At 32.9% G+C, this 17,004-nt stretch overlaps 1 protein-coding gene across 2 annotated transcripts in view; it reads right to left on the bottom strand.

Moving 5' to 3' along the window:
* LOC102803404 (protein Jumonji-like) overlaps window positions 1–17,004 on the bottom strand; it is a 57,557-nt gene that overhangs the window by 18,485 nt on the left and 22,068 nt on the right. For both annotated transcript variants that reach the window (XM_085500333.1, XM_085500332.1), the window contains exons 2-5: window positions 6,225–6,571; window positions 4,809–4,957; window positions 3,250–3,539; window positions 299–1,762 (exon numbers count right to left, since the gene is read on the bottom strand). In XM_085500333.1, the coding sequence (XP_085356459.1) occupies window positions 299–1,762; window positions 3,250–3,539; window positions 4,809–4,957; window positions 6,225–6,571 (2,250 nt within the window). The remainder of the gene's footprint in view (window positions 1–298; window positions 1,763–3,249; window positions 3,540–4,808; window positions 4,958–6,224; window positions 6,572–17,004) is intronic.

Here is a 17,004-nt window from a genome sequence, read left to right on the forward strand (position 1 = left end):
GTTGTAGCACCCCCTATTCCTGAGTTGTGGCATCCCTGTTTCCTTATAAGCACACCTGACAATTCTTTGCTTTGTTCAGGGAAACATTACTATCGTAAAATCTGTATTAGTAGCCACACACATTGAGAACCAACAAATACATCATTTCTCATATGTGTACCATATTGTACCATTTTAATAGAAGCTTCTAATATAGATTTTACAGTACTAGATTAATACTGTAAAGGGTTATTGATTATAGGGTATTTATAGGTTATTATATGGTACACTACCACTTGGTACAAACTAGAAGACTTACCCTCCATCCTTTAGGTGGTATTACTTTACACATGCCATAAGGTTGTGCTGTGGCAGAAATTTGTTTTATATATACCAGTGGATCTTGCCATTCTTCAGCAGTGGGATGAAAAACAGGAGCATCATGAACTTTAGCCTCTAGAGGGCAAGCACTTACTCCAGAAGTTGAGCTGGTTGATGCAACATGAATTAATGCTGGAGGATTACGTAAAATGTTATTGCTACTAATTGAAACAGTACTTGAAACAGAAGTGCTAATAGCATTATTGGTTGTAGTAGTAGTAGCGGTTGCAGCTGCAGTCGTAGTAATAATAGTATTAATGTTTGCCTTACATGAAACAGTAGCAGGAAGAGTTGTTATTATATTATTGTTTGAGAACACAGTAGTTGTACTAGCATGTTTCAGTCTTTTATTTGAGGTAGATACTGTTGATGATGCAGCTTCAGCAATTTGGCGCAATGTACTTTTATTTTTCGATCCTGGAGGTCGTCCTCGTTTACGTTTTACTGGGTTTAGCATATCCTGAATTTCCATTGTTTTTCTCTTACAAGTCACACTTATCTGATTGTTGCAAATTGAATTATTATTGGTTTTATACACTAAGCCAGCCTCACTCTTGTAAACTAAAGTACTTTCACGTTTGTAAGTTTTCTCTTGACTTGCAGAATTTGATTTCTGTGTGTGTGTTTCAGTTCTAGTCCTTTCTTTGGCAGTAGCATTGCGAGTCCCTCTTGATACACTTCTATCCATGTTGGAGTCTGCAATTATTGGACATGCTGTAAGTAGGTGATTTTTGAAAGTCCTTGTAGATTTCCTTTCTTTGAGTCCCTTTTCTTCCTTAACTTTGATAATTTCCACATTCAACTGCTTTTTAAACACACTTTCACCAGTCACTTTTGTTTCTTCTCTTCTCATTTTACTTACTTTGGGTGATATTTCAGCGTTTTTGGAATGATCAATTGAAGTCACTGTATTCTTAGTTTTAGATTTGGAGGGAATATAGAGTAACTTAGGTGGTTTGGATCTTTTTGTTTTGTTGGATTGTCCCTGGTCATGTCTGGCATCAGTCAATTTAACATAACTCACACGTAAATCTTCCATATTGATGTTATTTATACCTTGCTTAGTACACTGTGCATGCTCTGATTCCTTCTCCTTGTCTGTGACATCTTCTCTGACCACTGTACAGTTAGGTTTGGGTTTTGACAAGGTGTGGTTTGTTAGTATTTTTGGTGACATTCCAGTACACATGATAGGTGGTGGGACAGTCAATGAAGCACTTGTGGCAGTAGAATTACGGTGTGAAAACATAGGTATCAATGGTGGTGGAGCTCTCTTAGACACTATACAAAGAAGTGGAGGCACCGGCTTCAGATTTGGTGGTGATCCTTGTTTAAAAACTATTCCAGGTGGTGGTGAATGGCAGGTAATGTGAGTGTTCACAGGTGTTATCACTTTTCCAACCTAACATACAACAAGAGAATATTTCAAACATGATATAGACAAGATTATAAAAAGTTTACAAAACATATTTCATAAAACCAGGGTGTAAAGATTACTGAGGTAACGCAGCATTTCTGTGACTTGGGGCCAAACTTCGATCAATGAACCCTAGATGTCAGCATCGCCAAGCAGTAAGTTTCGCAAAGAAGTACTTGAAATTCAATTGTTGCTGATCACTCAGTTGTCGCAGCGTAAGTTGTACCAAGTCCATGATACAACCTGTTTCGACTTTGGCTTGCTTTCCCTTCTTAGTGCATGTTCCCGTTCACATAAAATTTTACCTCCCGCGAATGTATTAAAACACTTTGAATTTATAGTTCGAGTGATTATATTTGGTCTACACAAAGCATTAATCTTTCTAAACATTTTGACCTACAAATGCCGACCTCCATAGTGCACCTCCGGTTTGATTTCCTAATCACCCCTAACCAGTACAAAAGTCATAAAAGACAAAAACAATTTAATGTTTGAATGTCAAAACAACAAGTCATGTATGGGACAGTCCCAGTTAGTTATCAAATTTAAAATATATAGTTTTGTTTATAGTAATATAGTTGGAACATTAACATGTCAGAGATATGGATCCAGAAGATGATGCTTGATTATGATGATTTTTTAACATTAAAATGATTGACATCTTGTATCTAATTGTCAAACGAGTACTAGTCCATATTGAGAAATATTGCTCTGGAACAGCATTAATTAAAACAAATATAACATGATGTATAACAAATATATAAAATTTGAACAGTCAAAACATATCAGAGATATGGCTCTAGGAGCGTATTCATTAAAACAAAATGGCTGCCAGTCAAATCTGAAAAGTAACATGAAAAGTAATCCATAATCTCATAAACATTATGATCCAGTTCTGGAATGCCAGAAATGCTTGATTTTTGTTGATTTTTTAGCACAAAAATGGCTGCCATTTGGCCATTTTGAATCAGATAGTCAAACTAATACATCTATGTCATGATGTATAATGAATATATAAAATTTGAACATAATCAGTGAAAGCATGGCAGAGATATGGAACTAGAACTGTATTCATTAAAACAAAATGGCCGTCAGTCGGCCATTTTAAATGACATGCATCAAGGTCCCATAATGTACAGTGTTTGAACAAAATCCACTCATGAATGCTTGCTTTTGATGATTTTTTAGCAAAAAATTGGCAGCCATTCGACCATCTTGAATTAGATCATGAAACAAATTGATGTGCATATGTATAATATTATGTATGTGTTAAGTTTGATTGTGATTGGTCCAGGCATGTCTAAGATACAGAGGCAGAAGCACAAACGAACACATACACCAAGGTCAATCCATAAAGTCAATCCATAAGGTCAATCCATAAGGTCAATCCATAAGTTTTCGGACTGCATCCAAGCGGGGACTAAAAAGTCTTAATATATGTTAAAATTAAAGTAGTGGACCAAAATCCTTACCTTTGCATTGGTAGTGGCATTTGCATCTTGTAGACTTTCATTTGTACTTTCATCTGTTATTAATTCTGTGATACTACTAACTGGTGAATTAGCACCATCATGTGATACTGTACTACTTCTATCCATGGAAACTCCTGAGTCTTCATTATCTACTGCAGTGACTGAAGCAGTACTAGTATTGGCAGTAGCACTATCATGACTAATGTGTTTGTGCTCTTTTTCATCACGCAGCTTTTCGGGAGATGGTGGAGCACCAAATATTTCCATAGTTGTCGGAAGCACTGGTGTGCCTGATAGGATAGATGTAGACATTTTATTGATAGACCCCAACTACAACAAGGCCTTTTTAGACTTACGTTAAAACACTAACTTGTCCCACTGTTGTATAGAATAACAGTGTCATTTTAAGATCATCTCTGGGTCTGACTATTTTTCAAGTTTAGAAGAATTTAAACAAGCCATACATGGCACAGTCCCCGTTAGTTATCAAATTTAAGACATAAAGTTTTGTTTATAGTAATATAGCTGGAATATAAACATGTCAGGAATATGATGATTGTTTAACATTTAAATGATTGACATTTGTATCTGATCGTCAAATGAGTATTGAGAGATGTTGCTCTAGAACAGCATTAATTAAAACAAAATCAGCCATTATGAATATATGTATAATGAATATATGAAATTTGAACATAGACAGTCAAAGCATGTCAGAGATATGGCTCTAAAAGCACAAAAATAGCCACCATTAGGCCACTTTGAAAAGAATCGTCAAACCAATATATCCGTATATCTGTGACATGATGTATAATGAATATTAAAAATTTGAACATAATCAGTCAAAACAAGTCAGACATATGGGTCTGGAAACCCATTCATTAAAATAAAATGGCCACTGGACAGCCATTTTGAGCCTGATCTGAAAAATAAAATGACGTGCATCAGGAACCCGTAATGTCTAATGTATGTACCAAGTTTGAACGAAATCCATTCATAAATGCCAGAAATGCTTGATATTTGATGATTTTTTAGCACAAAAATGACAACCATTCGGCCATTTTGAATAGGATCGTCAAACCAGTCAATCTATGACATGATGTATAATGAATATTTAAAATTTGAACATAATCAGTCAAAACAAGTTGGAAATATGGGTCTAGAAGCCCATTCATTAAAACAAAATGGCCGCCAGTCGGCCATTTTGAATGTTATCTGAAAAACAAAATTATTTGCATCAAGGTCGCACAATGTCTAATGTATATATCAAGTTTGAACAAAATCCATCTGTAAACAGCCGAGAAATACTTGATTTTTATGATTTTTTAGCACAAAAATGGCCGCCATTCGGCCATCTTGAATCAGATCGTAAAACAAATGGACATGCATATGTATGATATTATGTATAATGTATGTGTGAAGTTTGATTGTGATTGGTCCAGGCATTTCTAAGATACAGGTCCGGACGCACGCACAGACCCACGCACGGACACACAGAGGTCAAAACATAAGTCCCCGTTTACGGACTTCGTCCGAACGGGGACTAATAAAGCAAGGCTTACCTCTTAAGCAAAGGAATGTTAAGAAGTCTTCAGTTTTAGGACACTTTTTGGTCAGTAAGCTGCTGCTACCTCTTCGGCATTTTACAGGAGTGGTATTAGGTGTACCCGGCAAAGACGACGGAAACTTACGTTGGGCATGCACCCGAGGTCTGTGAAATAGATATACGAGTCAGTGATTGAGCCAGTCAATGAGAAAGGGAGCAATTGAGGGAGAAGTCAGTAAGAAGTAACGAGGCATGTACAAACATTCAGTATCATCAATTGCTTTTATACACAGCGCATTAAGCCAGTTTATTTGTGTATTTGTGTTGAATGAGTATGATCAAGACATGTAAGAGAGACAGCCCTGGAACAGAATTTGCTATAACAAAATTACTACATGTTTGATAATACCATTCAACCATCTAATGGAATGAGCTCATGTGACATAATGCACAGTGTACATGTAAAGTTTGAATGTCATCAGTCAAGGCGTGTCAGATATGAACTAAACATGTTAAAACAAAGTGGCCACCAGTTGGCCATTTTGGAGCTGATCTGCAAATAAAAAAAAATGATATGCATCAAGATTCATTATGCTCAATGAACATAGCAAGTTTGAATGAATTATGTCCATGTATAAATGGTAGCCAGTTCCATAGGGGCATAAATGTTTATTTTGATAATTTTAGCACTAAAACAGCAGCCAATCTGCCATCCTTGATCAATCATAAAGCAAAATTTATGCATTTGCCCAGGCACGTCTGAGATACAGGTGCATATGGATGTAAGGGACTAATAAAATATGTCATTAATGACAAGTATTTATTTAATTTCTGAAAATATGTGGTTAGTTGATACATGATATTAGTGGAACAGTAGCATAATGACATTTAAAAAGAGTGAAAACACCTATCATGCAAATAGTGCAATCAACGGAAAAGAATGGCTTTCAGTTATAACAAAGGCACAATAACAAACCCTATAACATCAAACTACAACTCAATATTTTTTTTTAAAACTAGCATATGGATCAACATATTGCCTACCGAAAGCCTTCACAGACAGCCAAATGAATGGGAAAAAAAGAACTTCAGCAAGCTAAGTGTTAAGTCATTAAACCAAAAATAATAATTTACATAAACTTTGATACATAATTTACATAAACCTTCTAAAGTTGAGTTTTCCTGGCATTTTTTGCATAACTAGAAGAATCATTTTGACACTTTTTTTCAATTTTATGATTGTACAAATAATAAGACACCCAACAGAGTACAGGTGTACATGTAGTATCAAGAGCGTTCAAATAAACTACACAAATTAGTCATGTGTCAATGCAATAAATTATTTACGTATGCAAATAAGTCATCTTCAGTCTGTCATAGTATAATTTTCTAGATTGTACACTGTGGAAAGTATAATCTAACACAGACTTACTTTTTAGGCTTTGGGAGCTCTTCAACTTCAGTTTCAGAGTTAGAATTAACTGAACTGCTGGAAATGCTTTCTTTTCTCTTCTTTCGAATCCTGGTTTTATGCTGAGAATTAAAAGTAGTATCTGAACTGTACCCTTTATCCCTTTCTTCTTCCTTTTTTTCTTTGCACTTCTTTGGGAGACGTCTTTCTTTGTACCGTCTGAAAGTGGGCGGAGTAGAGCATGAGCTTCCTGGTAGGCTGCCGGTAGTCGAATCACCTTTCCTATGAGGTTTCAGGGATTGTAAGGATGCATACAACGCTTTACGTAGCTCCTTTTCTTCTCTCCATAAGATGCCTCCATTGTAATCCTACACGAATAAAATACAATATAGACATGGTAAAAATATGAGCAATTCAGTTCATCAAGACAGATATGCTTAGAGATATTTCAGGGAATAAACAATTATTGACCATCAACAGTTGGCTAGAACAGACAGGACTCGAGACAGGACATGAGATAATGAACAGTCAAAATTAATGAAGTATATTTTAGAAACAATGAATATAATACAGAATTAAGTACAATCCACAAAACTACATTTACTGCTTGTCAATACACATGTCTGCCAACTGACTTTTATGCATATAATATATGTGCTACTATATCTTCTGCTCTACATTCGCATACACATTAAGCCCACCACACCACAATGCCGTGTGACCCAACTGTTGTGTCGTATTAGGTGGTCAGTGTCTGCTCTGATGATTGTTTTTTTCCCTTGTATCATTCTGAGCATGTTCAGTTTTATCGAGTCATACCGTGATGAGTTGCTTAGGGTGATGTGCATGATGCTACATGTGTAGCTGCATCAAGTTTTGACAGTACACCAATCAGAGAGTGAAACATGAAACTGGAAGACGACGAATAACTTCCATGCTACAACATACTAGTATCACGCCAAGTTGTGCATGGTACTACCTGTCTGCAGTACTCACTGCAAGTTCTGGCAATACCTATTATCTTGCCACTTTGTTTCGGTCGTAGAGGGTGGTGTGTGACAGGTTTTACACTGAGGGAGAGTAACAACATAAGGATCTGACGACAGAGCTCAAAATTCATAGAAGTGATTGCCTAGATTTTACACCTGAATGGCTTAATACCCTTCAAAAAATAATTGAATATTTACTTCATAATTTCTATCTGCAGTTTTACCAATATGGGTCCTGAAATTTGGTGACCTTATTTTAAACATTCACACTCTGCAATAGTGCTTTATTCTATTCCATCAAACATGACACAAGAAGATAAACATAACATTCAGGAATGAAACAAACTTAATTATAGTCTCAATTCAGTATGGATATAAATTTTCTACATGACTGCACCTTACATTGTAAAAGTCAATCAACATACATTCTCAGTACATCTATGGGTCTCTGGTCATTGGCATACATTTACCACATACAGAAGTTGACTAAATCTAAATATGCATGTGTTAAGAGGTCTATACGATAATCAAAACTATGGAATAAACTGTGATATGATGCTATTGCTCGTTTTAATGCTAAAAGTTGAAAGTGAAAAAGTCAAAAAAACAATGCCAGCAGTGAATGGATCATTCAATTTGCCATATCAAAATGTTGTGCCTTTTAATTTCAAACAGAGATATTCAAAGTGAATATTGAATTAGACATGAAACTAAAAAGACAAATTAACTTTGTAATCTAACATTTTCTTTAAGATAAGCTTTGACAGCATGCTTGTTAACTGTGTGTCATTTTTAATAACCATAAACTTTAAACTGTTTTTAACAAATACATGCTCATGCCCCCTTACATGTATGTACAATATTTCATGCTAGGTGGGTTGGGGAAAGGGGTAAGGTATAAAAGCAATCATGAAGTAGTAGCTTTTCAAGTACAAAAATTTAGAAATTTTGAGCTACAAAAAAAATAAAAAAATAAATAAATAAATAAATAAATAAATAAATAAATAAATAAATAAATAAATAAATAAATAAATAAATAAATAAATAAATAAATAAATAAATAAATAAAATTAAATGTGTTTCTGGTAATATTGAAAACAAAAGTAGGGTAGGGTAGGAAGGAAGGTAGGAATAACTTTTTATTTTATGAAAATTAATTATTTTCAATATTATTCTGCAGTGCTGCTTGGCCCATACTGTTATATGGGAGTATTTTCCAAAAATACACCACATCTTGCATGTACAGGTTGACATTCTGGTTAAAAAATGAAGAATTACAAGTAGAGCTGGAAGGTGTACCTACGAGTGCTCATTTTCATGTTTGGGCATAAAATGATACAGGGTCGGCCTGAAAAATCTAGGAACGGTTGGGCTATCAGAAATGCATTATCTTTATTTATTTGGTTTAAAATATAACTATCCTGTAAAATTTGCAAACTTAACCATCATCCAATGCTAGTCTTTGTAATCCAAAACAAATTCAACAGAAACAATTTACAGATTATAAAATAGATGAAATATACCTATAATTTATTTTATTTCCTTGTTATCATCTTTTGAAAACACAATATTTTCTGTATTAGTAGTGCATGCACTCATGTGAATGACAGAGGTGTATGTGTCTATGATCATAATTAGTCAAATTTAATGACCTAGCATAAAATGAATGCATTTTTTTTAGCTTATGTACACTGATACTGAAGATGTGATAATAAGGAAATATGATAAATAATAACTAAAGAGGAAAAAAACTTGTTCATAAATTTGGATCTGTATCATCAAAAATGATGATACAATACACATTATAATTTGAGTTGGTATACATAGACAGTATTACTGTAATTCAATATTTCACTTACAGAGGAATTCCCACATCTACTGAGAACAATCTCTGGAGTATATCCCTAACATACATTGATTAATTACAATTGGCAACAACCTTGAAAATTGTCTGTCATTAAAAGCTTGTTGTAAAGGGCTTGAAATAAATACAGACATTCAACTGCAGTACAGTAGCTTTGAAACGAAAACAGCAGTATCTAAAATTAGATGGTACTATATTGATCCTATGTGACAACAGCAGTCTAGTAACTGTCTACAGAATATTGGGAGCGTATCAACCAAATTCTTATCTATTTATAGAAAGTAATTTTTAGAACTAAAAAAAACATACAAATTGTTGAAAATTTTATTCAGCATACAACAGAATAGTTCTTTATTGACATCATAGAGAAATTGTTACATTTCAATATACAAGTTTCAATTATTCTCGAAAAGCCACCACTTCGACCCTGAAAAAGTGGAAAAATTATCAGTACCTTTTGTAAGCAAAACATGCTTCCAGGTTTATATATGGTCAGATAACTATGGATTGTGGTAAAAATATGTTCATGTTGGCAAGCTCCTGTGTATATTTCTTTGTATTATTGTTCAGTCCCTAGCTTAGCTCTGCACACCAACAAAAAAATAGTTTGGGTTTGACTGTTAAGATGTAAACTTAACTTCATCAAACTAATCGTAATATAATTGGCAGTGTATAAGAATAATACGAAAATATAATTTTTTATCAAAAATTACAAAAATATTTGCCAAAAATAGAGAATAAATGATATCCGCACGAAATGTACAAATCTGATAGAGATCCACCCAACATACTTAAATATAACATATCAAAGAAAATTTGCAGGTAGTTTTTCATGAAAAAGTCAAAAATAGCATTTTTACCGAAAATGACAAATATTAGCAAAGGTCTAATCAAGGTACCTACATACCAAGTATCAAAGCAATTGAGCTGTTAGTTTTCAAGAAGAATTGCAAATTGAAGCAAATATCACAAAAACAAGCAGAATTGCCACAGATCAAATGCAACATTATGCAATTTGAAGATTGTGAACAAAAATTCATTTTTGATTATTTAAAAATTTTCTCAATTGATATGCATGTCATCCATGAGATCCAGATACACAAGCAATGCACTCCATTATTACAAGCAATTTAAGATAGAAATGAAACTAACCCAAAGTATTACATGCAGTTAACTAGTACAATAATCAAGTTACATGTACATCATGTATTTGAGAAAAAAGCCTATTTCCAGTATTTCATTACTACTGATACAGTCAGTAGTTCATGAAACCTTAGAGACAAAGAGCCAGTTGTACAGGTAGATAAAGTCAATTTATTACATATTGTACATGATATTACAGAATCTAAAATCTTTCCATTTTTCTGACCATGTAAATTATATGCTGGGTGCACTTCAACATTCCAACCCATCCAAATAAATGAATGACATCTAAGTAGTTAATTAATTTATTGACAAGCCCACATCTGGCCACTCAACCAAATCAATATTGATACTTCCTACCTAATCACTTATATTCAGGGTCATATTAAACAAGTCAATATCAGGACATAAACTCTATTCAACTCAGTTATTAATGCCTAACAATTAGAAAAGAATATACATGCAAGTAAACACACTGACTGCTCTATTAAAAGCTTATCTTCAGTACAGTAAAAATTGGATTTATTACAGAATTATAAACAAACAGCCTCTCAGCTGAAATAGCTCTGCTGTTAGCAATGCACATTTCAATTAAAGGAGAAAAGATATTATTAGAAAAGGAACAAATCTGAGAGAGGTCTATCTGAGGTATCCAAATGTATAGTATCAAAGCAATCGGACTTGCGGTTTTCAACAAGAAGTCGAAAATATCACTTTTTACCAAAAATATATATCAAAATTAGAGAATTGAAGATACCACCACGAAATGAACAAATCTAAGAGAAGTCTGCCCAAGGTACATACCGTATACACCAAGTATCAAAGCAATAAGAATTGTAGTTTTCAAGAAGAAGTCAAAAAAGTAAAAAGTTGACACGGACGTCAAAGTCAACTGCGGAGCTAAATATGACTTTGTACCACAGGCACACATCTATCATTCACACAAGCATATGAGCTTCTTATAGAGCAAATATAGTACATGTTTTCTGATGGATAGATGATATGATGCTTGATTTTTGTGCATGTTTAGCATTAAAATGGATACGGTACTAAAATCAACCATCATGACACATTGCATGTGTAAATCTTGAGCATGGTTGGTCCAGACATGTCTATAGATACTGCAACTACTTTAAAAAAGTGTTTGTCTGCTTAAGAGAAAATATCCAATAACTTAAAACCACACACCATATAGAAAATGTCAGACATTATATTAATTCATATAAACACTATCAACAGTGTAAATGCAAATTTCTTGAATTTGGATAAAGAAAAACAATTTAAACATATCTTACAATCAAAAGATAAAGATACTATTATAGCCCTCTATGTGTACTTGAGTAACAGTAAATGAACAAACAAAAGAATACACTCAGTCACACTTACTTAACTTTTTATTTACTCAACTTTCGCCTACTTACTTTTTTTAGTTATACATTATTAACTTTATTACATTTTAAACACCAAATTAGAAATGTAAAATTGTCTACACGGTTGTAATAAAGCTGTTATCTATCTATCTATAATGAAATACATGTGTACAGATTATCCGAGTAATACATTCATAACACATTATAAGGATTCATACATGTCATACAGATCTGGTCATAACCTACCATAATATGTACACCATGCACAAATTCAATTTAACATTCAAGTGAATAGATAGCTTATACTTGACCTTTTACTACATTCCCAGTAAAGATTTCAGGTGAAAATAATAATGTTTATAAGCTACATGTTTTGGTACTGTTGCAATGAATTTATCAAAATTTCAAGCATAGGCTTATTGAGATGTAAATGATGAAATTGTTATTCAAATTGGTTAATTAATATACTAATTAGGCTTGCACATCATCTCAAATCAACTGTGTACCAAACTTGATTGAGGCAAGACTAGAAGACACGAGCACACATACATGTACATGTACAAACAGCGTAATCAGACTACTGTGCACTTTACTGAATAATAATGCTAACACTTCAGCCACTTTTGTCCATGCTGTTCAAGTGGATTAAAAACCATTTAGAATCTAAGAAGGAATTCAAAGTCAATGACACTCAGGTTGTGAACGGTAAATGTATACTACAAATGCTGCCCACATCATGTTTTAGGAAAGATGTCTGTCATCTGCATAATAATCCAGTAACAGGGCAACATGTTGGTGGAAAGTATGTAAAAACAAACAAAACTCTCAAGAGTATGTCTGAACCAATAAACTGGATTTCAACTGTCCTATTTCTGAAATGAACAATACATACTATAAATTTTAACACATTGGAAAAAACCACTACAACACATAAAAGGTTATGTTCTTTAGTCTGCACAATAAACACTGAATTCTGGCAGGTAAAAGCTACTCCCACTTATTTTATTTCTCGTAAAATTCAAACTAAGCCAGAAGAATTATTATTAATAAGTGTTGTCAAATACAATAATAGAATCATTTGAATATGAACTAAATTACTTATTGGCTTTTAGTCTGTACATACTAAATAGTTAGTTGAACTGCTGGTTGCTCTGCAATTCCATGTTTGTGTACTACATTTTATGCAGCTCAAAAAAATGCATGCTTATAATTCGATAATGCCATAATACGACTAGAGATACATTGCAAATGGTGTGTAGGTTAAAAGAATCATTATCATAATGGCCTTATTATCATACACACCTCTGTCATATCTCCTTTTACAAGTTACATGGATATATTTTTGCATAATTTAATAAATTTTTTTCCTTACCTAAATTATCACATTATTTACGTTAATTTTTCATTAACTTTAATCTAGCTAAATTACTAAGAATATATTGAACTATTCAGTTCAGAAAAGCATGTGCCATTTTATTTTGTAAAAACAATCACAGAAAAATCAAATCCCACCGAAATTGAGAACTTCTTTGAAAAACAGATAAGCAAAGGTGCAGATCAACTATTCCTGGACTAGAACATACCCTGGATGTTCAAATTTTGAAACATGTTACCGGGGTATGCATGAACAAGGTATTCATCATTACACAAGTGAAGCTACATGTATGTTGCTTATTTTAGAGCACTCCATGAATACAATATGGTATACAATTACTTTACATTTAGAATGTAATAATCTATTTACTTCATGTACCGTAATCATAGCTTTCTGTACATAAATTGGCAAATCAAATTGTATCTTCATACCAATTATTAACTACTACATTCCAAATCACTGCTTGCCAGTGTGAATGATAAAAAAGCATGTAATCTTGACTGGTACTCTTATTTCCATGCTCATCCAGTAGTAAAAGTCATGTCATGTCATTCTTTACAAAATAATTCGTAGCAAAATAGAGATATGCAAGATCACATCTGAGGAAATCCCTGAGATAAGTTTTCACATAGTTGATGCCCCCACAAATACATAAACGTACATTGTATACCTGGTAATACCAGTTTAGCCACAAACATTACTGATCTGGTTGTTAAAATTGTCAAAATTCAAACTCTATGTAAAATAATGCCAAGATATTACTCAAAAAATAAATTAAAATAATCCTTATTTATTGCAAGAATTTCCAAGAAAAAATAAGACATGTATAGTTATATACAATTTCCAACCCATTCATACATTCTTAATAGTACTACTACTAGATCAAAGTGAACAATAAATAATGCATGTAGTATTATAGAAGCATACATGTACTTCTAGTATACAAATAGTTGTTGTTCAGTTCTATACTAATCTATGTCTAACGTATTAGAGGATTTCATTTACGTCACATGATAAGCTTTAACAACCAACCTAAGGCTGAAATCTATAAAGTATGACAAAACATATTCATGCCTTATAAAAAGCACAATCGCCAATGTGATTTGCTTTTGACTTGTTCATAATTTGTATTGTTTGCTATGAGTATGTTTTATGGTTGCCAACAACATGCCAATAGTCAAGAAGTCATTCACAATATTGAATATTAAAAATTGAAGTTTAATATACAAATAATAATATAATTGCTAGAGAATTAAATATCACACCTCTCCCACTCAGCTTTACCAGTCTGCATCCTCTAAAACTGAAGACTAATTAATGTATTAGGTTGAAATATGCATTTAAGGTGTGCGGAAATAATGAGAAACATTATTGTCTGAGACACGGTATAAAATGAAGTTAGCCCAGTCAATAACTCAAGAACTGCTATATCTCCTGAGGGGAAATGTGTTTAGGTGAACATATTCCTATATCAGAAAATATACAAGCACTGAGATTATAAATATAGTATCATAGTTTTAATTTTTTTGAATGTCCTTGAACTTAAATATAAAGACAGACGACCTGGTCTGTTTTTAAAAATGGGCCAGGGACATCACTGATATTATAGGATTTATTGGAAGTGATAGACAAGTCAAGGTTCTTCAAAAATACGCTTGGTGTATGAAAGTTATTGCTTTTATTTAACAATTAATTTAACATTTTACAAGGACATGGATAGGGATATATTTACACAGTTACCCCAGGTAACGTCCTTGGAATCTGTCATGTTTTAAAGTAAAGCATACCAAATTGAAAACACACTTAAAATGCAAACTATATATATATATATATATAAATTTCAATTTTGTTCATCTGTATTTTCAAGAACAGGTATACACTAAATAACCTTATATTATGGTAGTGAAAAAAAAAACATTTTTTCTCCCTGTTTTTTTTTTTTTATAAACACATGAAAATGCCTCTTCAAACTTAGATGAATTATTGTAGCTAATTAAAATGATTAAAACAAACTAGCACTGATATGTTTCACCTAATGTTTGTATTTGGGAAGGCTCAGATGAAATGCATATTTAACTGTTTATTGTGTCATATCAGCTGTACTTTAACTGTAAGTCTTTGTAGACAGCCAGTAAATACTGCAGAACAGTAATGTTTGCCAATGGATTATTCCTTGATTGGTATATTTACATAGCAATGGTTTTTAAACAATTTGCATCATTTAGTAGGAAATAATTTCCTTTACAACATATGTTGTACAGTAGCACTGATGAATAAATTATACTATTCATAGGTAGTTTTAATAATACATCGCTGTTAAGAAACCACTACAGTTTCCCTATGTTTTCTTTTCTTGATCTCGCTGGGTACACCCCTGATCTAATACGTGATCTAATCAGTGCCACATGTTAAAAATGTTAATAATCAGGCAATTTACAAGACAATGTGAGAGGTGAATATGTCTGGCTTCTGAAATACAATGCTTTATCATGAAATAATAGCCAATCAAGGAAACACTTTTTTGTAAATGTTTTAAAAACAGATTCTTAAAACAGTCTGCTCTGAACACAGTTGCATGTTTTTGAAAATCGGGGGTTTGACAAGATTAGTATGTTTGATGCAATTATTTATATCCAGGCTTTCTAAAACATATGGAAAATGAAGGTTTTGAAATGAGATAACAGACAGAGAATTATTTATTCAAAAAAATCATCACACCATTCTTGCTACCTTTGGTCACAAAACCATGTGAAGTTTCTAAGAACTTAATAGGAGCCAGTCCTCGTAAAGGCTGCTATTGAATATTCTTTCATTTTGCAAAATATCTGCCAATTCAAATCAAACAAATGAGGTTTAGCAGAGTGTGTGTCAGGAAACAAGGATATAGAGTCTGTGAGCATTTCAAAAAATGTTGTGAAAAAAGTGCCTGATATTCCAACATACATGTATAGGTAGGTTTTCTTTTAAATCTGAATGGGATTTTATAATACATTCAAAGAAGACATAAATGTCACAGTCCACGTCTTTGAAAAAAAATGAATGACCTTAAACATAGGATATTTTATGAATGATCCTACAATATCAGATTTATTTAACGAGTTAAATAAGTCTGATACTGTGTGTAACAAGCTTGGTATCTTATTTATACCATGTATCTATTTCGCAGTATTTAAAGGCTAAAAACTAACCAAGAGATCTTAGTTTGTGAGTATAACTGACAACTGATCACCATGCTTGAACCAATTAGTTTATCCTATTGCGATTAAAAAATAGTCATTTTCAATATAGTTACGGTTTGGGAGATGCATTGATAACATAATTTTATCAATATTATAGTTATTAATAATAACTAATTTTGAAGACAATTCAAACCTTGGCCTTTCACAATCCATGACAAATCACCACTAAACATGGGAGAAGTTGAGGTTGGGTGAATTTGAAGTAAGGTCTCACATATATACGACTTTATATAATCCAAGTTTTGTAAGCCAACATCTGAAACTACCAGAAACAGTCAAATTAATATAACAATAATTCAAACAAGCAGCCTCTCGGCTGAGATAGCTCCGCTGTTAGCAATGCACATTGCAATTAAAGAACAGAAGATATCATTAGAAAATGAACAATATGTATAGTATCAAAGCAATCAGACTTGCGGTTTTCAACAATATTGGAAAATATCACTTTTTACCAAAAATGACAAAAATATTCACCAAAATTAGAGAATTGAAGATATCATCATGAAATGAACAAATCTAAGAGGTCTACCCAAGGTACATATACACCAAGTATCAAAGCATTCAGGCTTTTAGTTTTCAAGAAGAAGTCGAAAAAGTAAAACATTGAAACGGATGACGACGGACAATCACTCATATGATATGCTCCGCTCGACGAAGTCGACAGTGGAGCTAAACATATTGTGCAAAATTGGAATATTCTGTCATACACAGCCATGATGTCAAATGCTCTATCTCCTTTTATTGTATTTCAGATCATTTGAATAATATCATATCAAAGAAAGCTTAGAAAGAACTCCTGTGTGTTAAGAGTAATGGAGGTA

Source organism: Saccoglossus kowalevskii, chromosome 6 (genome assembly GCF_978046115.1).
Source record: "Saccoglossus kowalevskii chromosome 6, keSacKowa6.1, whole genome shotgun sequence".
Taxonomy (NCBI): Eukaryota; Metazoa; Hemichordata; class Enteropneusta; family Harrimaniidae; genus Saccoglossus; species Saccoglossus kowalevskii.